We start from the raw sequence: 20,959 nt of genomic DNA, 5'->3' as shown, positions 1-20,959 counted from the left end.
ACCAGTGTAGAAGGGGTGAGAGGATAAGCGTAGCACCAATGGCTTACATGTTTCGGCTGAGAGCCGTAATTATAGCCTAAGGTGCTGTACATCTGTGCTTCATTAAAAGGGATATGTGACATTCTTATTGGCTAAAAAACTCAAACAGTTTAAATAAAAGTTACGCCCACTACTACACACCTAATGTGTTAAAAAATGAACCCTATGTGTGCCTGTGGTTCTACAGATTGAGGCATATCTATATATGCACCATAACAGAGTGTGTGGATGAAACAACGGAATGAACATGTGTTATAGTTGGTCAGCATCCTACAAAATATCTTGGTCAAACATATAGTGGATACTTAAAAATGAAATATAATATAATTATTATTAAGCACCAACTTTGAATCTTAAGATATACAACAGGATTGGGTATATTCTTAAAGAATAATTGCAATATATAGAATATAGTAACATACAGTACTTTAGTATATAGCTTAAATATATATTGCAAGAACACACTTAGAAATACTAAAAAATGTGTCTCAAAATTACCCAAACAAGTACTCCTATATATGAGTTTGAAGGTATATAATATGCATGGAAAAAGGGACCACATGCAATACAAAATACATAACCACACTTGCGCATTGATGTATAAATGTAACAGTTGGGATTGGTTGAAACTGACCACTTACATATTGCAGTAGTATTTAATATACAATAAGTCTATCTGGAATATATAAAAAGAGACCGTATAGATAGATACTTAATACCATGCAGTCAATGGCTAACATATCTTTTGTAAAATGTATAATCTGTACCTATTTGTTAAACAATCAAGGTGTGGAATGTTTTATAGTGCAAAAGAAGCACAAGTATAGTGTATAAAAAGAGAGATGAATGTATTAAATGTATTAATCATAAAAGATAATTTTGGGGTTTACTATCCCTTTAACATGTATTTAGCATTCTAGAGCAGCAGTGTTTGCATCTATGTATAATATTGCTATAAACAATGTTGCAAACACTGCTGTTATAGACTGCAAAAAGACACATGCACGCCCCTGAGCTCATTTAGGGTCACTTTTTAACAAAGGATACCAAGAGAATTAGGCAAAATTGATAACAGAAGTAAATTGGAAAGTTGTTTACATTTTCATGCGTTATCCTATCCATTTAAGTTACATTTTTTACTTTACTGCCCCTTTAACATTTTCTACACTGTTGCAGACTCGCACGGCTTGTTAAATTTACATTCAATTCAAAGCTTCAGCCCTACAGATTAAAAAAATAAATAAAATTGCATTGCATTATTTATGCAATAGGCTGCTGTGCTTTGTATCTCTGTACTGATTTTCAATATATTCAATGAAAGCACTGATGCTGGTGACTCAAAAAGCGTAAATATAAAAAGACTGTGCACATTTTGTTAATGGAAGTAAATTGGAAAGTTGTTTAAAATTGCATGTTTTAGGGGAATCATTAAAGTTTAATGTTGAATTAAGTGTTCCTTTAAATAATAACCTTTATTGAATTAAACAAATGTGGGTGCAAATTAAAGGTTTTGTATTATGTATGCAATAGCCTGGGTGTTATGTATCTCTGTACTGATATTCAATATATTCAATGAAAGCACTGAACAGAGGATACATATATAAGCGCTCTGTATTCCTTTCAGAAGTGTAAACTGTGTATAATGAGAGAAAGAGTTAAATAATAACCTTTACTGAATTAATTAACCAAATGTGTGTGGAAATTAAAACACAAGATGGGCTGTGTTTCTCTTCAAAACATACTTGTTGATACACATATCTAGTAAACCTTTGTGCTAAATTATACTAAACAAAATGACATTATTAAATCATTTTATAATATTCATTTGCTTACAGACCTTTTGGTATAGCTGTTTGATATGCAACCAAATTATACCTCTATGTGATCATTATGATTCTAATTTTACCAGTATTTCATTTTTTTTTTTAATCTAAACATGCTTTGAATTATTATACAAGAATGACAGATCTTTTATATGAAATTTATTAACAGTAGACAAAATAATTTTAATAAAAATAGTTTGCTTGCACAATAAAACAGGCAAACACCAAATACAATGTATACATAGAAACAAATCACATTTCAGCATGATCTTTACAATATTAAAAACCATGAAGAACATAGCCTCCCTGTATAATAAAACAGAAGCTATCAGTTGTACATAAATGCATATTAGATGTCAAAATATTGAAATAATCTGTTGCGTTACATAGATAATTTGATATAGAATAAATAAATCATTATAGTGGTGTAAATGTGCACTAAATGGCATACATTGTAAGGAATAATAAGTATAGAAAAGCACTCTGGTCTTGAAGCAAACATTAGTGTAAATTCAGCAACTCGTTGCCAAAATCTCTTGCATAGATAGGGTAATTAGATCTCTGATTCCTGCTGGAGAAGCTGGATACCAGATTGGTTTTTATTTAAGAGCAGAGCATGTCCTCACTGTGTAGCTATTCATACACTATCATCTGTCCAGTTTCATTAAAACATTGCTTAAGTCTTTTCCCAGTCTTATGATGCTCAGAATGGTGTCGTTCAACTGGTATAGTTTTAGTCTTATCTGCCTTAAGTCAGTTCATAAAGGTTTTTATTGTTGCATTCAAATACCTTTTTTTTTTTTTTTACTAACATTTAAACAGAATATATAAAAAATAAAAAAAGGACACCATGATCAAAGTCCGTCATAAAAATCTCAAGTTTACAAATGTGTGTGACGCAGAGATATAAATACTGCCTATTTATTTTTTTTTGTCAGAAACATTGAACTTTATGCTCAGTAACAAGAATTGCATCAAATATCCTGAAGTTTAAACGGACAGTCTAGTCCAAAATAAACTTTCATGATTCAGATAGAGAATGTAATTTTAAACAATTTTCCAATTTACTTTTATCACCAATTTTGCTTTGTTCTCTTTGTATTCTTAGTTGAAAGCTAAACCTAGGAGGTTCATATGCTAATTTCTAAGCCCTTGAAGGCTGCCTCTTCTCTCAGGGCATTTTGACAGTTTTTAACCACTAGAGGGTGTTAGTTCATGTGTATCATATAGATAACACTGTGCTCACGCATGTTGAGTTCCAGTGAGCCAGGTCTGATTGACTAAAATGGATGCCTGTCAAAAGAACTGAAATAAAGGGGGCAGTTTGCAGAGGCTTAGATACAAGGTAATCACAGTGGTAAAAAAGTGTATTTATATAACTGTATCGGTTATGCAAAACTATGGAATGGGTACAAAAGGGATTATCTATATTTTTAAACAATAAAAATTCTAGTGTAGACTGTCTCTTAAACCTGAAAGTTGCAATGAATACACCTAAGTAAATAAACTAGTTATCTTGCTTGCTTCTAGTTCAATATATAGCTCAAATATTTGTAGCAAGAAGGTTTATTGTATACCAAAAACATGTTCTGGTAGCAAAAATGGCTGAAGTTGATCACCAGGGAATAACATTTTTTCTTTAAATATTACTAAAGAAAAAATAAAGAAAGGGTCTTCTTTAGACTCTATGTCTACTATAAAGCAGGGGTGCCAAAATGTTTTTTTATAGGGAGGCACTAATTGTAGGGTATCACAAAATACAATTAAAAAATAATAAATACATTTATTATAATCATATTTTAAACTAAAAAAATAATTGTTACTGTTAATATATAATAATAAAATGTACAAAATTTGGCACAAATACACATGCATAATTATTAATGAAAATTGTGAAACTTCTTTTTCGATAAATTACTGATTTCTATTTAGTTGTGTTGAGGGACACAAAAAATCCTTGAAAGGCTCGTAGCCTGTAGTTTGTTCGTCCCTGATCTAGAGTGACCTTAACAACAATTTTGAAAAGTATCTGGTGATTGCAACACATTGGTAGTTTATTTGTAATAAGGTACAAAACATAAATAGGATTTAAATATAATATTAGCTGAAAAAAGTGTTAGTGCACTGAATAAAGGATCATATTAAAAAGGTAAGTCTACAGATTTTTTAATAAAATATTTTTCTATACCTCTTGGAGTATTACACTCTCAGAGGAGAAGAAGATAGATATATCTTAAAAAGCTGTGTGTAAATGTAATGAGAGTTACAGAGATCAATGTGATCAGTGGTGCTAGTTGCAAAATTGGGTAGTGCATAGTGTTACCGATTTGGTCAGCAGAATTTTCTGCTTGGGACAAGCAGTGTGGCCCCAGAGTGGTAGTGTACCTTTGTGTTTAACCCATTTGCAGGAGTTAAAACATATAGGTATGCAGGATCGAAAGTGATAAAATTACATTATCTAATAAAGCAGCATGTCATTTTTTTTTAAACTATAATGGTCAGAGTGATGATAAAGTTTCTAATTCGTAAAATCAGAGCTGAATGGAAATAATATTTTAGTAGGACTTACTTTTTAATATAGCAATGAAATTCTATTACCCTGTGCTTTTGACCGCCCACTTCAAAAGTAATTTATCTTGTGAGCTAACCGTTTTGACTGTTCTCCAATCGGCGCTCTAGCTAGAAATTTTTTTTTGTAAGTGCCATATGGCTAGAGCTCTGATTGGAGTCAGAAGCATTAGCTCACAAAAAAAAAAAAATACTTTTGAAGTGAGCTGCAGGGGTATTAGAAATAACTAAGTTATTGCATATATTCATTAGAAAGAATGAATTAAAGCCCATCTAAAATAAGTTTCCGTTCTGGATCCGATTATACAAATTGGAAACTTTACCATCACTTTAATGTAAGAATGGGCTTTAACAACGTACCTTGGCATTATATAGGGTTCTAACCTTCTTTTGCTATAACCATTATACTTCACAAAACTGTCTGATTCTTCTATACAGGCTACATTTTTACGGAGTATGCCCAAGTGAACATTTGGTAATTACAATTAGACAAAAATGTCACATACAACTGCACACTGAAGACTGGAAGTGATGTTGATAAATTTAGACTAGCACCAGTAGCACAAGGTACACTCAAAACTTGATGAGTCAGGTTTTCAGAATTTCTTAATGTGTTAATTATCACAAATTTTAACAATTTTGTTGCTAAAAAAGGCAACAAACTGAAACGTTTGCAAATAAGAAAAGTTAGCAAACACTTCTTAATAGTGGTTATTACCTGTTCATTCTCAAAGTCTGTATATGGATGATTCAATTATTTTACATTTTGGCACTGTTAAGAATAATTTTCTAGTGGTATTTAATCTAACAGCAGACCCAGTTGGAAATAAGATTAAAGGGACATGAAACACACAATTTTTCTTTCATGATTTAGAAGTTTAGTAAATTGGAAAGTTGTATAAAATTGTATGATCTTTTAATTAAATTGCTTTATTCTATTGACATAAATTGTTTAAGGAGCAGCAATGCAATACAGGGAGATAGCTAAAAGCAAATGACAAGAGGTATATACGTTCAGCAACCAATCAGCAGCTTCTGAGCCTACCTAAGTATACTTTTTAACAAAGGATACAAAGAGAATAAAACAAATTGTTATAAAATAAATTGGAAAGTGGTTTAAAATTACATGCTCTATCTTAATCAGGAAAGAAAATATTTAGGTTTCATGTCCCTTTAAAAAAAAAAATAACAGCACCAAAACAAATATTAGTCCCAGAGGCTAAAATTTGAGGAAGCAAAGCTAGCTATACAATGTTTTTTTTCTCTTTAACAGAATAATTTGTGGCACATTTTCCCTTTAGAACAAGGGTTTTCAACATAAAGCCTGGGGGCAGAATGCAAACCTCCTGTACTATCTCGCCACCTAGTCACATGTAAATCCAGTATACAAGGTTCTTAGTGTACATATTGAATGGTTCATTGTAGTTTATTCATTTAGAACTAAAATATTTTTCACCAGGTCTGCAAGTGAATTTCATTGCTGCCATTCTATAAACCCCTGTTTTACATTATACAGCAATCTGTATCTATTATAACATATGAACCAGGCATAACAAACAACGAATATCTGATAAACTGCCACATGTATATGGAGTACAGTGTACTGTTTTTTTCAGCTCCAGTTTATAAAAAAACAAGCAACATACTGTATATCTCAGGACATCACAAGGAATGAAACCAGAGGCTGTGCACAAGCCGATCAGTCAAGTTGTGAGGTGTCCAGGATCTAGCTTAGCACCTTTGGTGACAGTGGCATAAAAATGAATTGACGTCAATTCATTCATAGATAATGGCAATGTAAAATAGAGAAAGGCTCCACAACAGTTAACTGAGAGTAAAGTTGTCATCCAATCTTGCAGACAGTGCTAGGACAATGCCTTGTCTTATGAATTCAACTCTAGTTACTTGTATGCAACCGCCTGCAAGTATATTATCTAAATTAGTAACAATTTCCTACAATGTTTCATCACTTCATCAATGCAAATTGTCCTCATTGCACGGCAAGAATAGGATACATATTACCAGGAAAAGCTAACAATATTTCACTCAGCGATAATAGAGGTGCCGTTCCATCCAGTTTTTTTTTTTACCACAGTTACTTCATATCTTCATGCTTCATGTTGATAAATGTTTACTCTAATTTATTTACAAATGGGCTGTCAATTCCTTTTAACATTCTATCAGCAATGTTCCCCATTTGTTTTTTCACAAGCTTTAAACGACTCTCATGCAAAAGTTTCTGGGTCAGGTACTTTTCTCTCTTGATTTTTTCTTTGGTCTCATTGGAAATATCTGGTATTATGTATGATATAATAAACTTCACAAAGTAGACAATATGCTATAGAAAAGAAGAACAATTATTATTATATATATATAAAACATAGAACTATATATACGTATACACACCTATACATACATTTATAAAAATTCATTAAAATTATGGGGAGATAAAAAACTGAAATTAAAATCCTCCATGTCTCAAAATTAAATTAATATAAATATTTGCATAGGAAATTAGCACATCTAGGCAAGATTCCCCGCTTGCATTTTCCCAGAAATACTTCATATACAATGTTACCAATGCACAAGAGAACTCTGGGTAAGATATGCATATCTTACCCAGAGTTCTCTTGTGCATTGGTAACATTGTATATGAAGTATGTCTGGGAAAAAGCAAGCGGGGAATCTTGCCTAGATGTGCTAATTTCATATGCAAATATTTATATAAATTTATAAACAAATAAATATAACACTAATATTTATGTTAGCAATTGACCATGACTTGAAATGCCATACTTGACATACTTGATGTTATAACCATGAACATATGTGACAACACATTAGCAGCAATCTAACGGAACTAACAAATTACTGAAGGGTGGGGCTACAAAACCTATGCCACCAGTAGATGCAGCCATTTTGTTTAACAAAACAAATATAGAAAATACACATTTTAATTGTATATTATATTAATTACTTAAAAAAGAAAAATATTTTAAACATATACATATTATTGAAATGTTAACTGCATGCATTGAATTTAAAAAGTGTTTGGCATGAGTAAGAGATTGTTTACGGTAAATTTAGTTAGAAAGAGGAAAAAGTGGCAGACATCTGTTTCCTATTGCACTTTTCATCTCTGATAGCATGGCTGCTCTACTGATGATGCCTGCCAGATCCACCAGAACAGAAAAAAATAGTGACAGAGATCCAAAATAACTGAGAAACTGAAACAGAGGGAAAATGAAATACACAGAGGCACACACACAGTTATGGAGGCAAAGAGAGCAGGAGTGAGACACAGGCAGAACAAAATAGAGAATGAGAGACAGTCAGACACACACAAGATACGCACAGCTAGAGAGATACAGCCAGCATAAAGAAAGATGTAGAGACAGTAAGAAAGAAAAAGACCAAGAAGAACTTATATATAAAAAAAAAAAAATCAGTGCAAAACCCCCAACTTAATTATACAAACTTGGGTATAGATTATTATTAAAAAAAACATGTAACCATGTAATATAGAAGATACATATGGCTAGATTACAAGTGGCACGCTGTTGTTAGCACAGGATGCGATAAGCAATATCGCGACCACGCTAACTAGCATGCTTATTACAAGTTGAAAGTAAAAAGTTGTGCTCGCTTGCAAACAAAATTTGCTTTCACTGGATTAGTGCGACTGAAGACCTAGCGTAAAGTGTAAGGGTTAAAAAAATGTTCACCAAACACAACAAATACATTAAAATAAAGTATTACACACACATATATATATATATATATATATATATATATATATATATACACGTTCTGATCAAGTTTTTTATATAAATATTAATAAAAGTGTTTTGTAAGGTTTAAACTGGATATGGTATATAAGAAGGTATTTGACAGGGAAGGGCTATAATATATACATATTTTGTATGTCTAAATATGTGTACGTGTGTATATATACTTCTATATATGTATATACATGTGTATTTATGTGTTTTTTATATATAAATATATACACACACAAACTTTTGAGCACTTTGCTCTCAAATACTATTAAACATTACAAAATATAATATATATATATATATATATATATATATATACATACATATTTAACATTCCAATGTTCTTAACTTAGGAGAAAAGGTTATTTTTAAAAGAAAATCTCTCTATTAGGTACACCTGTTCAATTGCATGGTAACACAAATTGCTAATTAGCCAATCACATGGCAGCAACTCAATGCATTTAGACATCTAGATGTGGTGAAGACGACTTGCTGAAGTCCAAACTGAGCATCAGAATGGGGAAGAAAGGGGATTTAAGTGACTTTAAACGTGGCATGGTTGTTGGTACCAGGCGGGCTGGTCTGAGTATTTAAAAAAACTGCTGATCTACTGGGATTTTCACGTACAACCATCTCTAGGGTTTACAGAGAATGGTCAGAAAAAGAGAAAATATCCAGTGAGCGGCAGTTGTGTGGACAAAAATGCCTTGTTGATGTCAGAGGAGAATGGGCAGACTGGTTCAAGATGATAGAAAGGCAACAGTAACTCAAATAACCACTCATTACAACCAAGGTATGCAGAATACCATCTCTGAATGCACAACACGTCGAACATTGAAGCAGATGGGCTACAGCAGCAGAAGACCACACCGGGTGCCACTCCTGTCACCTAAGAACAGGAAACAGAGGCTACAATTCACGTATGCTCATCAAAATTGGACAACAGAAGATTGGAAACACATTGTCTGGTCTGATGAGTCTCGATTTCAGCTGCGACATTCAGATGGTAGGGTCAGACTTTGGCACAAAACACGAAAGCATGGATCCATCCTGCCTTGTATTAACAGTTCAGGCTGGTGGTGGTGGTGGTGTAATGATGTGGGGGATATTTTCTTGGCACACTTTGGGCCCCTTAGTAACAATTGAGCATCGTTTAAATGCCACGGTCTGCCTGAGTATTGTTGATGACCATGTCCATCCCTTTATGACTACAGTGTACTTCTGATGGCTACTTCCAGCAGGATAATGCACTATGCCACAAAGCTCAAATGTTTTCTTGAACATGACAATGAGTTCACTGTACGCCAATGGCCTCCACAGTCACCAGATCTCAATACAATAGAGCACCTTTGGTATGTGGTGGAATGGGAGATTTGCATCATGGATGTGCAGCCGACAAATCTGCAGCAACTGTGTGATGCTATCATGTCAATATGGACCAAACTCTCTGAGGAATGTTTCCAACACCTTGTTGAATCTATGCCACGAAGAATTAAGGCAGTTCTGAAGGCAAAAGGGGGTCCAACCCAATACTAGCAAGGTGTACCTAATAAAGTGGCCAGTGAGTGTGTGAATATATATATAAATATTTTAAAATCAAATAAAACATTGGAATTTAAAATATTCATAACTCACTTTGGGTTTAGCGCTGTAAGACTAATGCGCGTAAAGTTAGCGTGCGAGCGATACATTTTTTTCTGCGCTCCGTTGAAGTCTACGAGGAGAAGAAATTAAAGCAGTCTGGATATCCAAAGTGCTGAACTTAGCACGCATTGGGTTTCACTTGCATGCAAACTTTTTACTTTTAACTTGTAACATGTGTGCTAACCCGCCGGGGTTAAAAGATTACCTCTAGTGAAGTTTTCGTGTGAGTTGAACCACTTGTAATCTAACCCATAATGAGTAACATGGGATATTAAAGGGTTATAATGCCATTTCAAAGTTCTTGTGACTATTAGAATTCACTTCACAGAATCCCTTGGTCGCAACTGTAGCACCATAATATATATTTTATAAACTTATGTCTTTACCCAGTTACTATAATGCAGTAAATAAATCAAGGACACTGTATAATAAATTAGCACAACATGCCCAATGAAAAGAAGTCTATATATCTTAAGAATTATGTGCTATAAATAAAATATTAAAGCAAATGATTGCTACAGTGGCAAGAAAAGGTATGTGAACCCTTTGGAATTAGTTGGTTTTCTGCATGAATTGGTCATAAAATGTCATCTAATCTTCATAAAAGTCACAAGTATAAACAAACACAATGTGCTGAAGCCAACAACACACAAACAATTATAATCATTCATGTCTTTATTAAAGACATCCCATTAAACAGTCACAGTGCTGTAGAAAAAGTAAGTGAACACTTTGATTTAATACCTAGCTGATCTTCCTTTAGCAGCTATAACCTCCACCAACCGTTTCCGGTAGCTGCGGATTAGACCTGCACAACATTCAGAATTAATTTTGGACCACTCTTCCTTACAGAACTGCTTCAGCTTAGCCATATTCTTAAGATGTCTGGTGTGAACAGCTCTATTGGGGTAATTCAACAGCATATCTATGGGGTTAAGGTCTGGGCTCTGACTGTGCCTCTCCAAAAGGCAGATTTTATTTTTTTGAAGACATTCTGTAGTAGATTTACTTTGATGTTTAGGATCATTGTCTTGCTGCATCACTCAACTTCTACTGCCCTTCAGCGAACAACCACCCTGAAATTATCATGTAGGATATATTGATAAACTTGGAAATTATTTTTTCCTTCGATGATGGCAAGTGGTCCAGGCTCCACAGCAGCAAAGCAGCCCCAAATCATTATGCTCCCTCTACCTTACTAAACCATTGTGATGATGTTTTTATGTTGGTATGTGGTGCCATTTTTACGCCATACATAGTGCTGTGTGTTCTTCCCAAACAACTCAACTATAGTTTCATTAGTCCACAAAACATTTTCCCAGTAGCGATGTGGAGTATCAAGTTAGTTTTTGGCAAAATTCAAGAGTGCAGCAATGTCTTTTTTGGAAAAGCAGCAGGTTTCTTCATGGTGTTCTGCTATGGACACCATGACTGTTTAATGTTTTCCATATAGTTATGTTAACCAGTTCCAATGATTTTTTTAAGCTTTCAACTGTCACTCTAGGGTCCTTTTTTACCACATTGAAGATTTAACAGTCTACCCTTTGATTAATCTTGGCTTAACGGTCACTTCTAGGGAGAGTAGCCACAGTACTAAATCCTCTCCATTTATAGAGAATTTGTCTAACAGTGGACAGATGAATATCTAAGCTCTTTGAGATAACTTTGTAACCCTTTCCAGCTTTATGCAACGCAACAATTCTTGATGGCAGGTCTTCTGAGAACTCTTTTTTGTGAGACATGGTTTACCTCAACAGATGCATTTTCTGAATTGCAAACTCTAAATGTTTGAGTGCTTCTTATAAGTCAAAGTAGCTCTAACCCACACCTCCAATCTTGTTTCATTAATTGGACACCAATTTCTATATCTAATTAGCTATTGTTGAAGTTATTAGCCTCAGGTTTCATATACTTTAACGATATATTCAATAGGTACAATAATACAATAATGTGTTTATTAGTTAAAACAGATTGTGTTTGTTGATTACTGTAGCTTAGATTAACATAAAACCAGATTTTAAGACAAATTTATATATAAATGCAGGTATTCTAAAGGGTTCACATACTTTTTTGCCACTGTATGATTCAAAATTGCAAAACTATTTTTCTTCTACAAGATACGATGAGTCCACGGATTTCATCCTTACTTGTGGGATTTATCCTCCTGCTAAGAGGAAGTGGCAAAGAGCACCACAGCAGAGCTGTATAAATAGCTCCTCCCTTCCCTCCACCCCCAGTCATTCTCTTTGCCTGTGTTAGTAATAGGAAGAGGTAAAGTGAGGTGTAAATTTTAGATTCTTCAATCAAGAAGTTTTTTTATTTTAAATGGTACAGGTGAGTACTATTTTCCTCAGGGAGATATGGAAAGAAGATTTCTGCCCTGAGGTTGATGATCTTAGCAGATGTAACTAAGATCCATTTTGGTTCCCACAGAGCTTCTGAAGGTAGTGCAAGAGAAATCTTCAGTGTGGAGAACGGTGTCATGCTACAAGCCGCATTGAGGTATGTTAAGTCTTTTATTTCTGAGGAGACTTGGTATATCAGAACTGGCTGACATGTTTCCCTGCAAGGGAAGGGGTAAGCAGTAGACCTGTATCACTGAGGGTGTTACTGAAAATCCTGTGTTTTAATACATATTGATTTGACACTGTATTGGGGCTGGACACTGGGAGAGGCAGCTTGACATTATATATTTTAATAACAAAGTCAGTAGGGCTGCAAATTATTGTTAATACATATTAGGTACAGGGGACCACGTGGCTTTTTTTTTCAAACCGCTTCCCATGCGGTTAAGCACACTGTTAGGACGCGCGCTCAGACGCGCAGTTTACTCTGACTAAGAAGGCAGCAGGCATTAGCTCCGGTGGGGCTTAGAGTTGTTTTCTGTTCACCGGATCGTTGAGTCCTTTTGCAGTACCCTGGGGGCAGGTAGGCGCCACAGAGGTGCAGGCGTAATTTTTTCTGTTCAGATATATTTTTTTATTAAAATGTCTCAGAGGGTAAATTCAAATTGTACCTCTAGGGTGCAATAATTTTTGGGACAATTGCGTTATTATATGTAATTGTGTAGCATTTTTTAAAAGTTTTAGGCAGTTTGAGAAAAAATTGTTGCGCTTTTTATTTCTTAAAGGTGCAGTACACATTTTTCTAAAAATTGTTTGATTCAATAACTGAGGTGTTTTACGTTATTGTGGCTATTGCTAGTCTGTTCAACATGTCTGACATTGAGGAAACTAATTGTTCTATGTGTTTAGAAGCCATTGTGGAACCCCCTCTTACTTTGTGTACCTCTTGTACTGAAAGGGCCTTACAATGTAAAAGGCATATTTTAAGTAAAGAAAGTGTGCCTAAGGATGATTCTCAGTCTGAAGAGAATTAGGATATGCCATCTAATTCTCCCCAAGTGTCACAACCTTTAACGCCCACACAAGCGACGCCAAGTTCTTCAAATGCGTCTAGTTCTTTTACTCTGCAGGATATGGCTGCAGTTATGTCAACTACCCTTAAAGAGGTATTATCTAAGTTACCAGTCTTACAGGGTAAACGTAGTAGGACAGGAATTAATGTGAATACTGAGTCCTCTGATGCATTGTTGGCTATTTCCGATGTACCCTCACAAGGCTCTGAGTTGGGGGTCAGGGAATTGCTGTCTGAGGGAGAACTTTCAGACCCAGGAAGTATGTTTCCTCAGACAGATTCAGACGTCATGTCCTTTGAATTTAAGCTTGAACACCTTCGCCTGTTACTTCGGGAGGTTTTAGCGACTCTGGTTGATTGTGACCCTATTGTAATATCACCAGAGAAATTGTGTAAAATGGACAAATATCTAGAGGTACCTACTTACACTGATGTTTTTCTGGTTCCTAAAAGAATTTCGGAAATTATAAAGAAGGAATGGGACAGACCAGGTATACCGTTCTCTTCTCCTCCTCCTAGTTTCAAGAAAATGTATCCCATATCAGACACCATTCGGGACTCCTGGCAAACAGTCCCTAAGGTGGAGGGAGCTATATCTACCCTGTCTAAGCGTACAACTATTCCTATTGAAGACAGTTGTGCTTTCAAAGACCCTATGGATAAGAAGTTAGAGGGTCTTCTAAAGAAATTATTTATTCATAAGGGTTTCCTTTTACAACCAACAGCTTGCATTGTTCCAGTTGCTACTGCAGCAGCTTTTTGGTTTGATGCTCTAGAAGAGTCTCTGAAGGTTGAGACCCCTTTGGAGGACATTTTAGATAGAATTAGGGCTCTCAGGCTAGCTAATTCTTTTATTACAGATGCTGCCTTTCAAATTGCTAAGCTGGCGGCGAAAAAGGCAGGTTTTGCCATTTTGGTGCATAAAGCGTTGTGGTTAAAATCGTGGTCTGCTGATGTATCATCTAAATCAAAGCTCTTAGCTATTCCTTTCAAGGGGAAGACCCTATTCAGGCCTGATTCGAAGGAAATTATTTCTGACATTACTGGAGGTAAAGGTCACGCTCTACCTCAGGATAAGTCTGTTAAGATGAGGGGTAAACAAAATAATTTTCGTTCCTTTCGAAATTTGAAAGGAGTACCCTCTGCTTCCTCTTCCTCCACAAAGCAGGAAGGGAATTTTGCTCAGGCCAAGTCCGTCTGGAGACCTAACCAGGCTTGGAACAAGGGTAAGCAACCCAAGAAGTCCGTTGCTGTTACAAAGACAGCTTGAAGGGACGGCCCCCGATCCAGGTCCGGATCTAGTAGGGGGCAGACTTTCTTTCTTTTCCCAAGCTTGGGTAAGAGATGTTCAGGACCCCTGGGCACTGGAAATCGTGACCAACGGGTATCAACTGGAATTCAAAAATTTTCTCCCAAGAGGGAGATTTCTTCATTCACAATTGTCTGTAAACCAGATAAAAAGAGAGGCGTTCTTACGTTATGTAAAAGACCTCTCTACTATAGGAGTAATTCGTCCCATTCCAAGATTAGAACAGGGACAGGGATTTTACTCAAATCTTTTCGTAGTTCCCAAAAAAGAGGGAACATTCAGACCTATTTTAGACCTCAAGAGTCTAAACAATTTCTCAGAGTTCTATCCTTCAAGATGGAGACAATCCAAACAATTTTACCAATGATCCAGGAGGGTCAATATATGACTACCGTGGACTTGAAGGACGCATACCTTCATATTCCTATCCACAAGGATCATCATCAGTTCCTAAGGTTTGCCTTCCTTGACAAACATTTTCAGTTTGTGGCTCTTCCCTTCGGGTTGGCCACAGCACCCAGGATCTTCACAAAGGTTCTAGGGTCCCTTCTGGCGGTTCTCAGGCCACGGGGCATAGCAGTGGCACCTTATCTAGATGATATTTTGATTCAGGTGTCAACTTATCATCTGACAAAATCTCATACAGACACAGTGTTGTCCTTTCTGAGAACTCACGGGTGGAAGGTGAACCTAGAAAATAGTTCACTAATTCCACGGACAAGGGTTCCCTTCTTGGGAACTCTGATAGATTCTGTAGACATGAAAATATTTCTGACGGAGGTCAGAAAGTCAAAAATTCTAAATACATGCCGAGCCTTTCAGTCCAATCCTCGGCCATCAGTGGCTCAGTGTATGGAGGTAATTGGATTGATGGTGGTGGCAATGGACATCATTCTGTTTACTCGTTTTCATCTCAGACCACTGCAACTGTACATGCTCGGACAGTGGAATGGGGACTATGCAAATTTATCTCCTCCGATAAATCTGGATCAAGAGACCAGAGACTCTCTTCTTTGGTGGTTGTCACCGGATCATCTGTCCCAAAGGATGTGTTTCCGCAGACCCTCATGGGTGATTGTGACAATGGACGCCAGCCTACTGGGCTGGGGTGCAGTCTGGAATTCCCTGAAGGCTCAGGGTGTATGGACTCAGGTGGAGTCTCTACTTCCGATCAATATTCTGGAATTGAGAGCAATATTCAATGCGCTTCAGGCATGGCCTCAATTGGCTTCGGCCAAATTCCATCAGATTCCAGTCGGACAGCATCACGACTGTGGCTTACATCAATCATCAGGGGGGAACGAGGAGTTCCTTAGCGATGACAGAAGTATCCAAGATAATTCGTTGGGCAGAGGCCCACTCTTTTTATCTGTCAGCAATCTACATCGCAGGAGTGGACAACTGGGAAGCTGATTTTTTAAGCCGACAGACTTTTCATCCGGGGGAGTGGGAACTCCATCTGGAGGTATTTACCTCACTGATTCTCTGAGGGGGCAGACCGGAATTGGATCTGATGGCATCTTTGACAGAATGCAAAGCTTCAAAGATACGGATCCAGGTCAAGAGATCCTCAGGCTGAACTGATAGATGCCTTGGCAGTGCCTTGATCGTTCAGCCTAGCTTATGTGTTTCCACCGTTTCCTCTCCTTCCCTCCGTGATTGCTCGGATCAAACAGGAGAGAGCTTCAGTAATTCTGATTGTGCCTGCGTGGCCATGCAGGACTTGATATGCAGATCTAGTGGACATGTCCTCTCTACCACCGTGGAAACTTCCATTGAGACAGGACCTTCTCATTCAAGGACCTTTCCAACATCCAAATCTAATTTCTCTGCAGCTGACTGCTTGGAGATTGAACGCTTGATTTTACCTAAGCGGGGATTCTCCGATTCAGTCATTGATACTTTGATCCAGGCACGTAAGCCTGTCACTAGAAAAATCTTTCATAAGATATGGCCTTAAATTTTTTTTTGGTGTGAAGCCAGGGGCTGCTCATGGAGCAAAGTTAGGATTCCCAGGATTCTGTCTTTTCTCCAAGAAGGATTGGAGAAAGGGTTATCAGCGAGTTCCTTAAAGGGACAGATTTCTGCTATGTCAATTTTGCTACACAAACGTTTGGCAGATGTTCCAGATGTTCAGTCTTTTTGTCAGGCTCTAACCAGAATTAAGCCTGTGTTTAGACCAATTGCTCCACCCTGGAGTTTGAATTTAGTTCTTAGTGTTCTTCAAGGGGTTCCGTTTGAACCCATGCATTCCATAGATATTAAACTGTTATCTTGGAAAGTTTTGTTTTTAGTTGCTATTTCTTCTGCTCGTAGAGTTTCTGAGCTCTCAGCGTTACAATGTGACTCACCTTATCTTTCATTCTGATAAGGTGGTTTTATTTAAATTATTTTATTGATAAGAGGTCTGTGTACAGTACATATCAGGGAGCACTACAAGAGTTATAAGTCATGCACTGTTTTACAGTCTCAGATATTTGTAGATAAAAATTATAACACAACTGTGTAACATATAAATAAGTAAAGCAATCAACAAAGTACAATAAAGTAGAGTAAAATAAAATAAAGATAAAATAAGATAAAATAAAATAAATTAAAATATGTCGAGTCTCAGAATACTAAGTGTAATAGAAAGGTGAGTTACTATAGAGTAGCACTATCAGTTCTAGGTAATACTATCCTAAATACCCCATGGATTTCGTTATTGCCTAGAGGGGTTATTTAAGGTCCTTATATAGTCTTCCCACAAGGCAATTAGCATAATGAAGCTGTCTGTGATACCTTTCTTATAGGCAGAATATTCCTCTAGCTCTAGTAACTTGGATACCTTGCCCCTCCACGTATCCAATGTGGGAATGTCTTTCGTCTTCCATAGTCTGGCTATTAACATTTTAATGCTATTTGTAAATATCCCGAACAGGGGGAGAAGGGACTTACAGGGCAATTGGGTGGATTTGTTTAGTAGCCATATCTGAGGATCTGGGGGAATGGAAATCTGCAGAATTGTTTCAACCTCGTGCATAACCTTATACCAGAAGTGGTTAATTTGAGAGCACCACCACCACATGTGTCCCATTCCACTCCCCACATGGCCACATCACCAACATTTATTACTCGTATTGCGGAACAAGCGGTGAAGCTTGCAGGTAGTTACGTACCAGCAATGTAGAATCTTATAATTGGTCTCTAGAATGGAGGCTGAGGTAGAGGATTTTTTAGTATTCAAAAATATATTGGTCGCCGTCTGGGGAAGAATTATTATCCCCAACTCTCTTTCCCACATCTCAATGGAATATGGTAGGTTACCTGGGAGGGGTTGAAGTAGTATTTTGTAAATAATAGAAAGGGAATGTTTTATTGGAGAATTTAATATATATAGGTTCTCGAAGTTTGTGAGTGGGAGAACTAAATTATTTTTATGTTTGTGGGTATAGATATAATTATGTAGTCGTCTGTAGGAGAACCAGTTGTGCGCCCAGTCAAAGCCCTTGTTTGTAAGCTGCTCCTGTGTGCAGATAGATTCATTTATAATTACACTCTGCATAGGTACATCACCTTCTAATGGAGAGGAAAGGGTCAAGTTAGATAATAATGACAAAGAAAATTCTGGGTTGTGTAATAAAGATGTCAAAGGGCCCGGGTTGGAGGACAGGCACGGGTTGTGTCTAGAGGTTAGGTCCCATTGTAGGGCAGTTTCTTTAGTGATAGGGTTAATAAGCAGTTTGCTTTTCTCGGAAAAGTCTGGGCACCAACACAGGCTAGCGAGTGGGAAGCCAGGATTAAGATGGTTTTCCAATTGAACCCACCTTCTCTGCGATGCTCCCACCCTCCAGTCCAAAATCCTCTGTAGGAAAATGGAATTTCTATATTTCTCTAGGTTTGGTAAGCTCGACCCACCTTGGGGTCTCGGAAAGAACATGGTGGTTTTGTTAATTCTTGGTGGCCTCCTATTCCAGATAAATGCGCTGAATAGGTTCTGCACCTGGGGGAGATATTTAGGGGGGAGAGGGATGGGGAGAGCTCCCATGATGTAAAGCAATCTAGGGAAAATATTCATTTTTAGGGTATTAATCCGACCCCACCAAGATAGTCTTTTTGAGCTCCAGGATGATAAATCCCGCATTTTTGCAGTTTTGATTGGGAGGAAGTTGGCTTGAAATAGCTTATCAAAGGATCTGGGGAGGTAAATACCCAGGTATTTCAAAGCTCCATCGCACCATGACAGTGGACATATAGTTTTAATAAACTCAACAGAGCTTGTCAGGAGCCCAAAGTCTAGGATCTCAGATTTACTCTGATTTACTAGAAAATCAGTAAGGTTATGGAAGGTAGATAGCTCGGACAGGAGTGCAGGGATCGACACCTCCAGATTAGTAAGGCTAAATAGGATATCGTCAGCAAAGAGGGAAAGTTTGTAAATATCTTGACCTATAGTAATTCCGGAGATGTCGGCATTATTCCTAATCTTAGCAGCGAGAGTTTCGATAAGGAGCGCGAAAAGTAAGGGGGATAGAAGACAGCCCTGACGCGTACCGTTCTTAATTGTTATTGGGGGGACAGGGAACCATTTATTAATATACTGGCGCTCGGGGAAGAGTATAACGCAAATATTCGTTGTAGTGTGATGGAGCCAAGACTGAAGGCCTCCAGGGACGCTCTCAAGTACGACCAATTGACGCGGTCGAAGGCCTTCTCCGCGTCTGTTGAGATTAATACAGAGGGAATGTTATTATTTGCGATGTGCCAAATTAGGTGTATATTACGGACTATATTATCCCTTGCCTCACGACCTGGCACAAAGCCTACTTGGTCATTATGTATGAGGTCGGGGAGGAAACTATTAAGACGGTTTGTGATTATTTTTGCAAAAATCTTTGTCTGTGTTTATAAGTGAAATCGGGCTTTAGTTGGATATCAGGTCAGGAGATTTGTTGGGCTTAGGGATGACCGATATATACGCCTGAAGTGTTGTCGGGGAGAATACCTTATTCTCGTCTATGCTACGATAGTATCTAAGAAGATATGGGGACAACATTTCTTTGAATTGTGTATAATAAGAATTTCCAAACCCGTCAGGGCCCGGGGCTTTGCCTGTTGGGAGAGAGGATATAACTCCGAGAATCTCTTCCTCAGTGAATGGAGTGTCTAGGTCAGCTCTTTGTTCGTCAGATAACCTAGGGTGGTTTAAGTCGGACAGATAGTCTGCTATATCCTCAACGGGGGGGAGCTTCCACATCTCTTCTAATATTATAAACATTATCATAGTATTCTTTAAAAGCTAGTGAAATATCAGTAGTTGAAGACCTATTGGCCCCATCTAAACCCTTAATTCCCATTATATACTGTCTGTTATTTCTTTTTTTAAGTTGACGAGCTAGCATTCTACCTTGCTTGTTTGCCCCTTCATAATAGACCTTTCTCAGGAATAGAGCCTTATATTTAGCTTCCGAACCCAGAAAAAGGCGAAGCTGATGTCGTTTATGTGTGATACTGTCTAAGAGAGAGGTGTTTGAAGGGAACGTTTTATGTAGCCCCTGTAGTTTATCTATGTCTGCTAATAAGGAATTAAGGTAGCTAAGTTGTTGCTTTGTCTTAGCGGCCTTAAGTGCAATTAGCTCACCTCTAATAACGCACATATGTGCATCTACGTCAGGTGTATCGTTCCTCTGGAAATACTCTGTTAATGCCTTTTGCACCTGGGCATAGATCAGGGAATCCCTGAGAAGGGAGTCATCAAATTTCCACATAAAAGAGGAGGAAGAAAGCGGGGCCATTGGAATTGGCAACTAATTATAGCGTGGTCAGACCAGGTTAGAGGATGGATATCAGTATGGGTGATATGGGACAGATTGGTAATGTCTGTAAATATATAGTCAATTCTGGTATATAGATGGTGAGGATTAGAATAAAACGTGTAGTCCCTCTCATTCAGGTGTTGGAGTCGCCATATGTCATGTAGTGCTAATTGTGAGAGAAAATGTTTAATTTGTCTTAATACTTTGTTAGGTACTGAGGACGTACCAGAGGAGCAATCCAGCAATGAGTTAACTGCTAAATTAAAGTCGCCCCCAGGACTAGGCTGCCATTGGCCACCTCTAATATTTTGTTACAGAGCAAGTGAAAGAAAGGGGCGGGATTTACAAGTGTTATGGGCTTATGATAGAGAAAATCCACTAGGATAATATATCTCCCTTCCTTGTCCCTATGTGTGGAGGACACCCGAAATGGTAAACGTTTGCTCACCAGAATCCCCACTCCATTGTGTTTAGTAGTGTGCGAAGAGAGAAAAACCTCACCAAATCTCCGGAGGCTGGCTTTGGGCTCAAAGCCTCTTTTGAAATGGGTCTCTTGAATAAAGAGGATATCCCCCTTATTCCTCC

The 20,959-nt window shown here is 37.2% G+C and overlaps 1 protein-coding gene across 1 annotated transcript in view; it reads right to left on the bottom strand.

Moving 5' to 3' along the window:
• Window positions 1-2,006: 2,006 nt before the first annotated feature.
• The window catches only part of ANO6 (anoctamin 6), a 198,160-nt gene continuing 179,207 nt past the window's right edge, over window positions 2,007-20,959 (bottom strand). Inside the window, 1 exon segment of the mRNA XM_053719206.1 lies at window positions 2,007-6,768. Coding sequence (XP_053575181.1) covers window positions 6,562-6,768 — 207 coding nt within the window. The 3' untranslated portion in view covers window positions 2,007-6,561.

This window comes from Bombina bombina, chromosome 6, assembly GCF_027579735.1.
Source record: "Bombina bombina isolate aBomBom1 chromosome 6, aBomBom1.pri, whole genome shotgun sequence".
NCBI lineage: Eukaryota > Metazoa > Chordata > Amphibia > Anura > Bombinatoridae > Bombina > Bombina bombina.
Note: the sequence above shows the minus strand (reverse complement) of the source record. Positions and strands in the feature narration are given on the sequence as shown.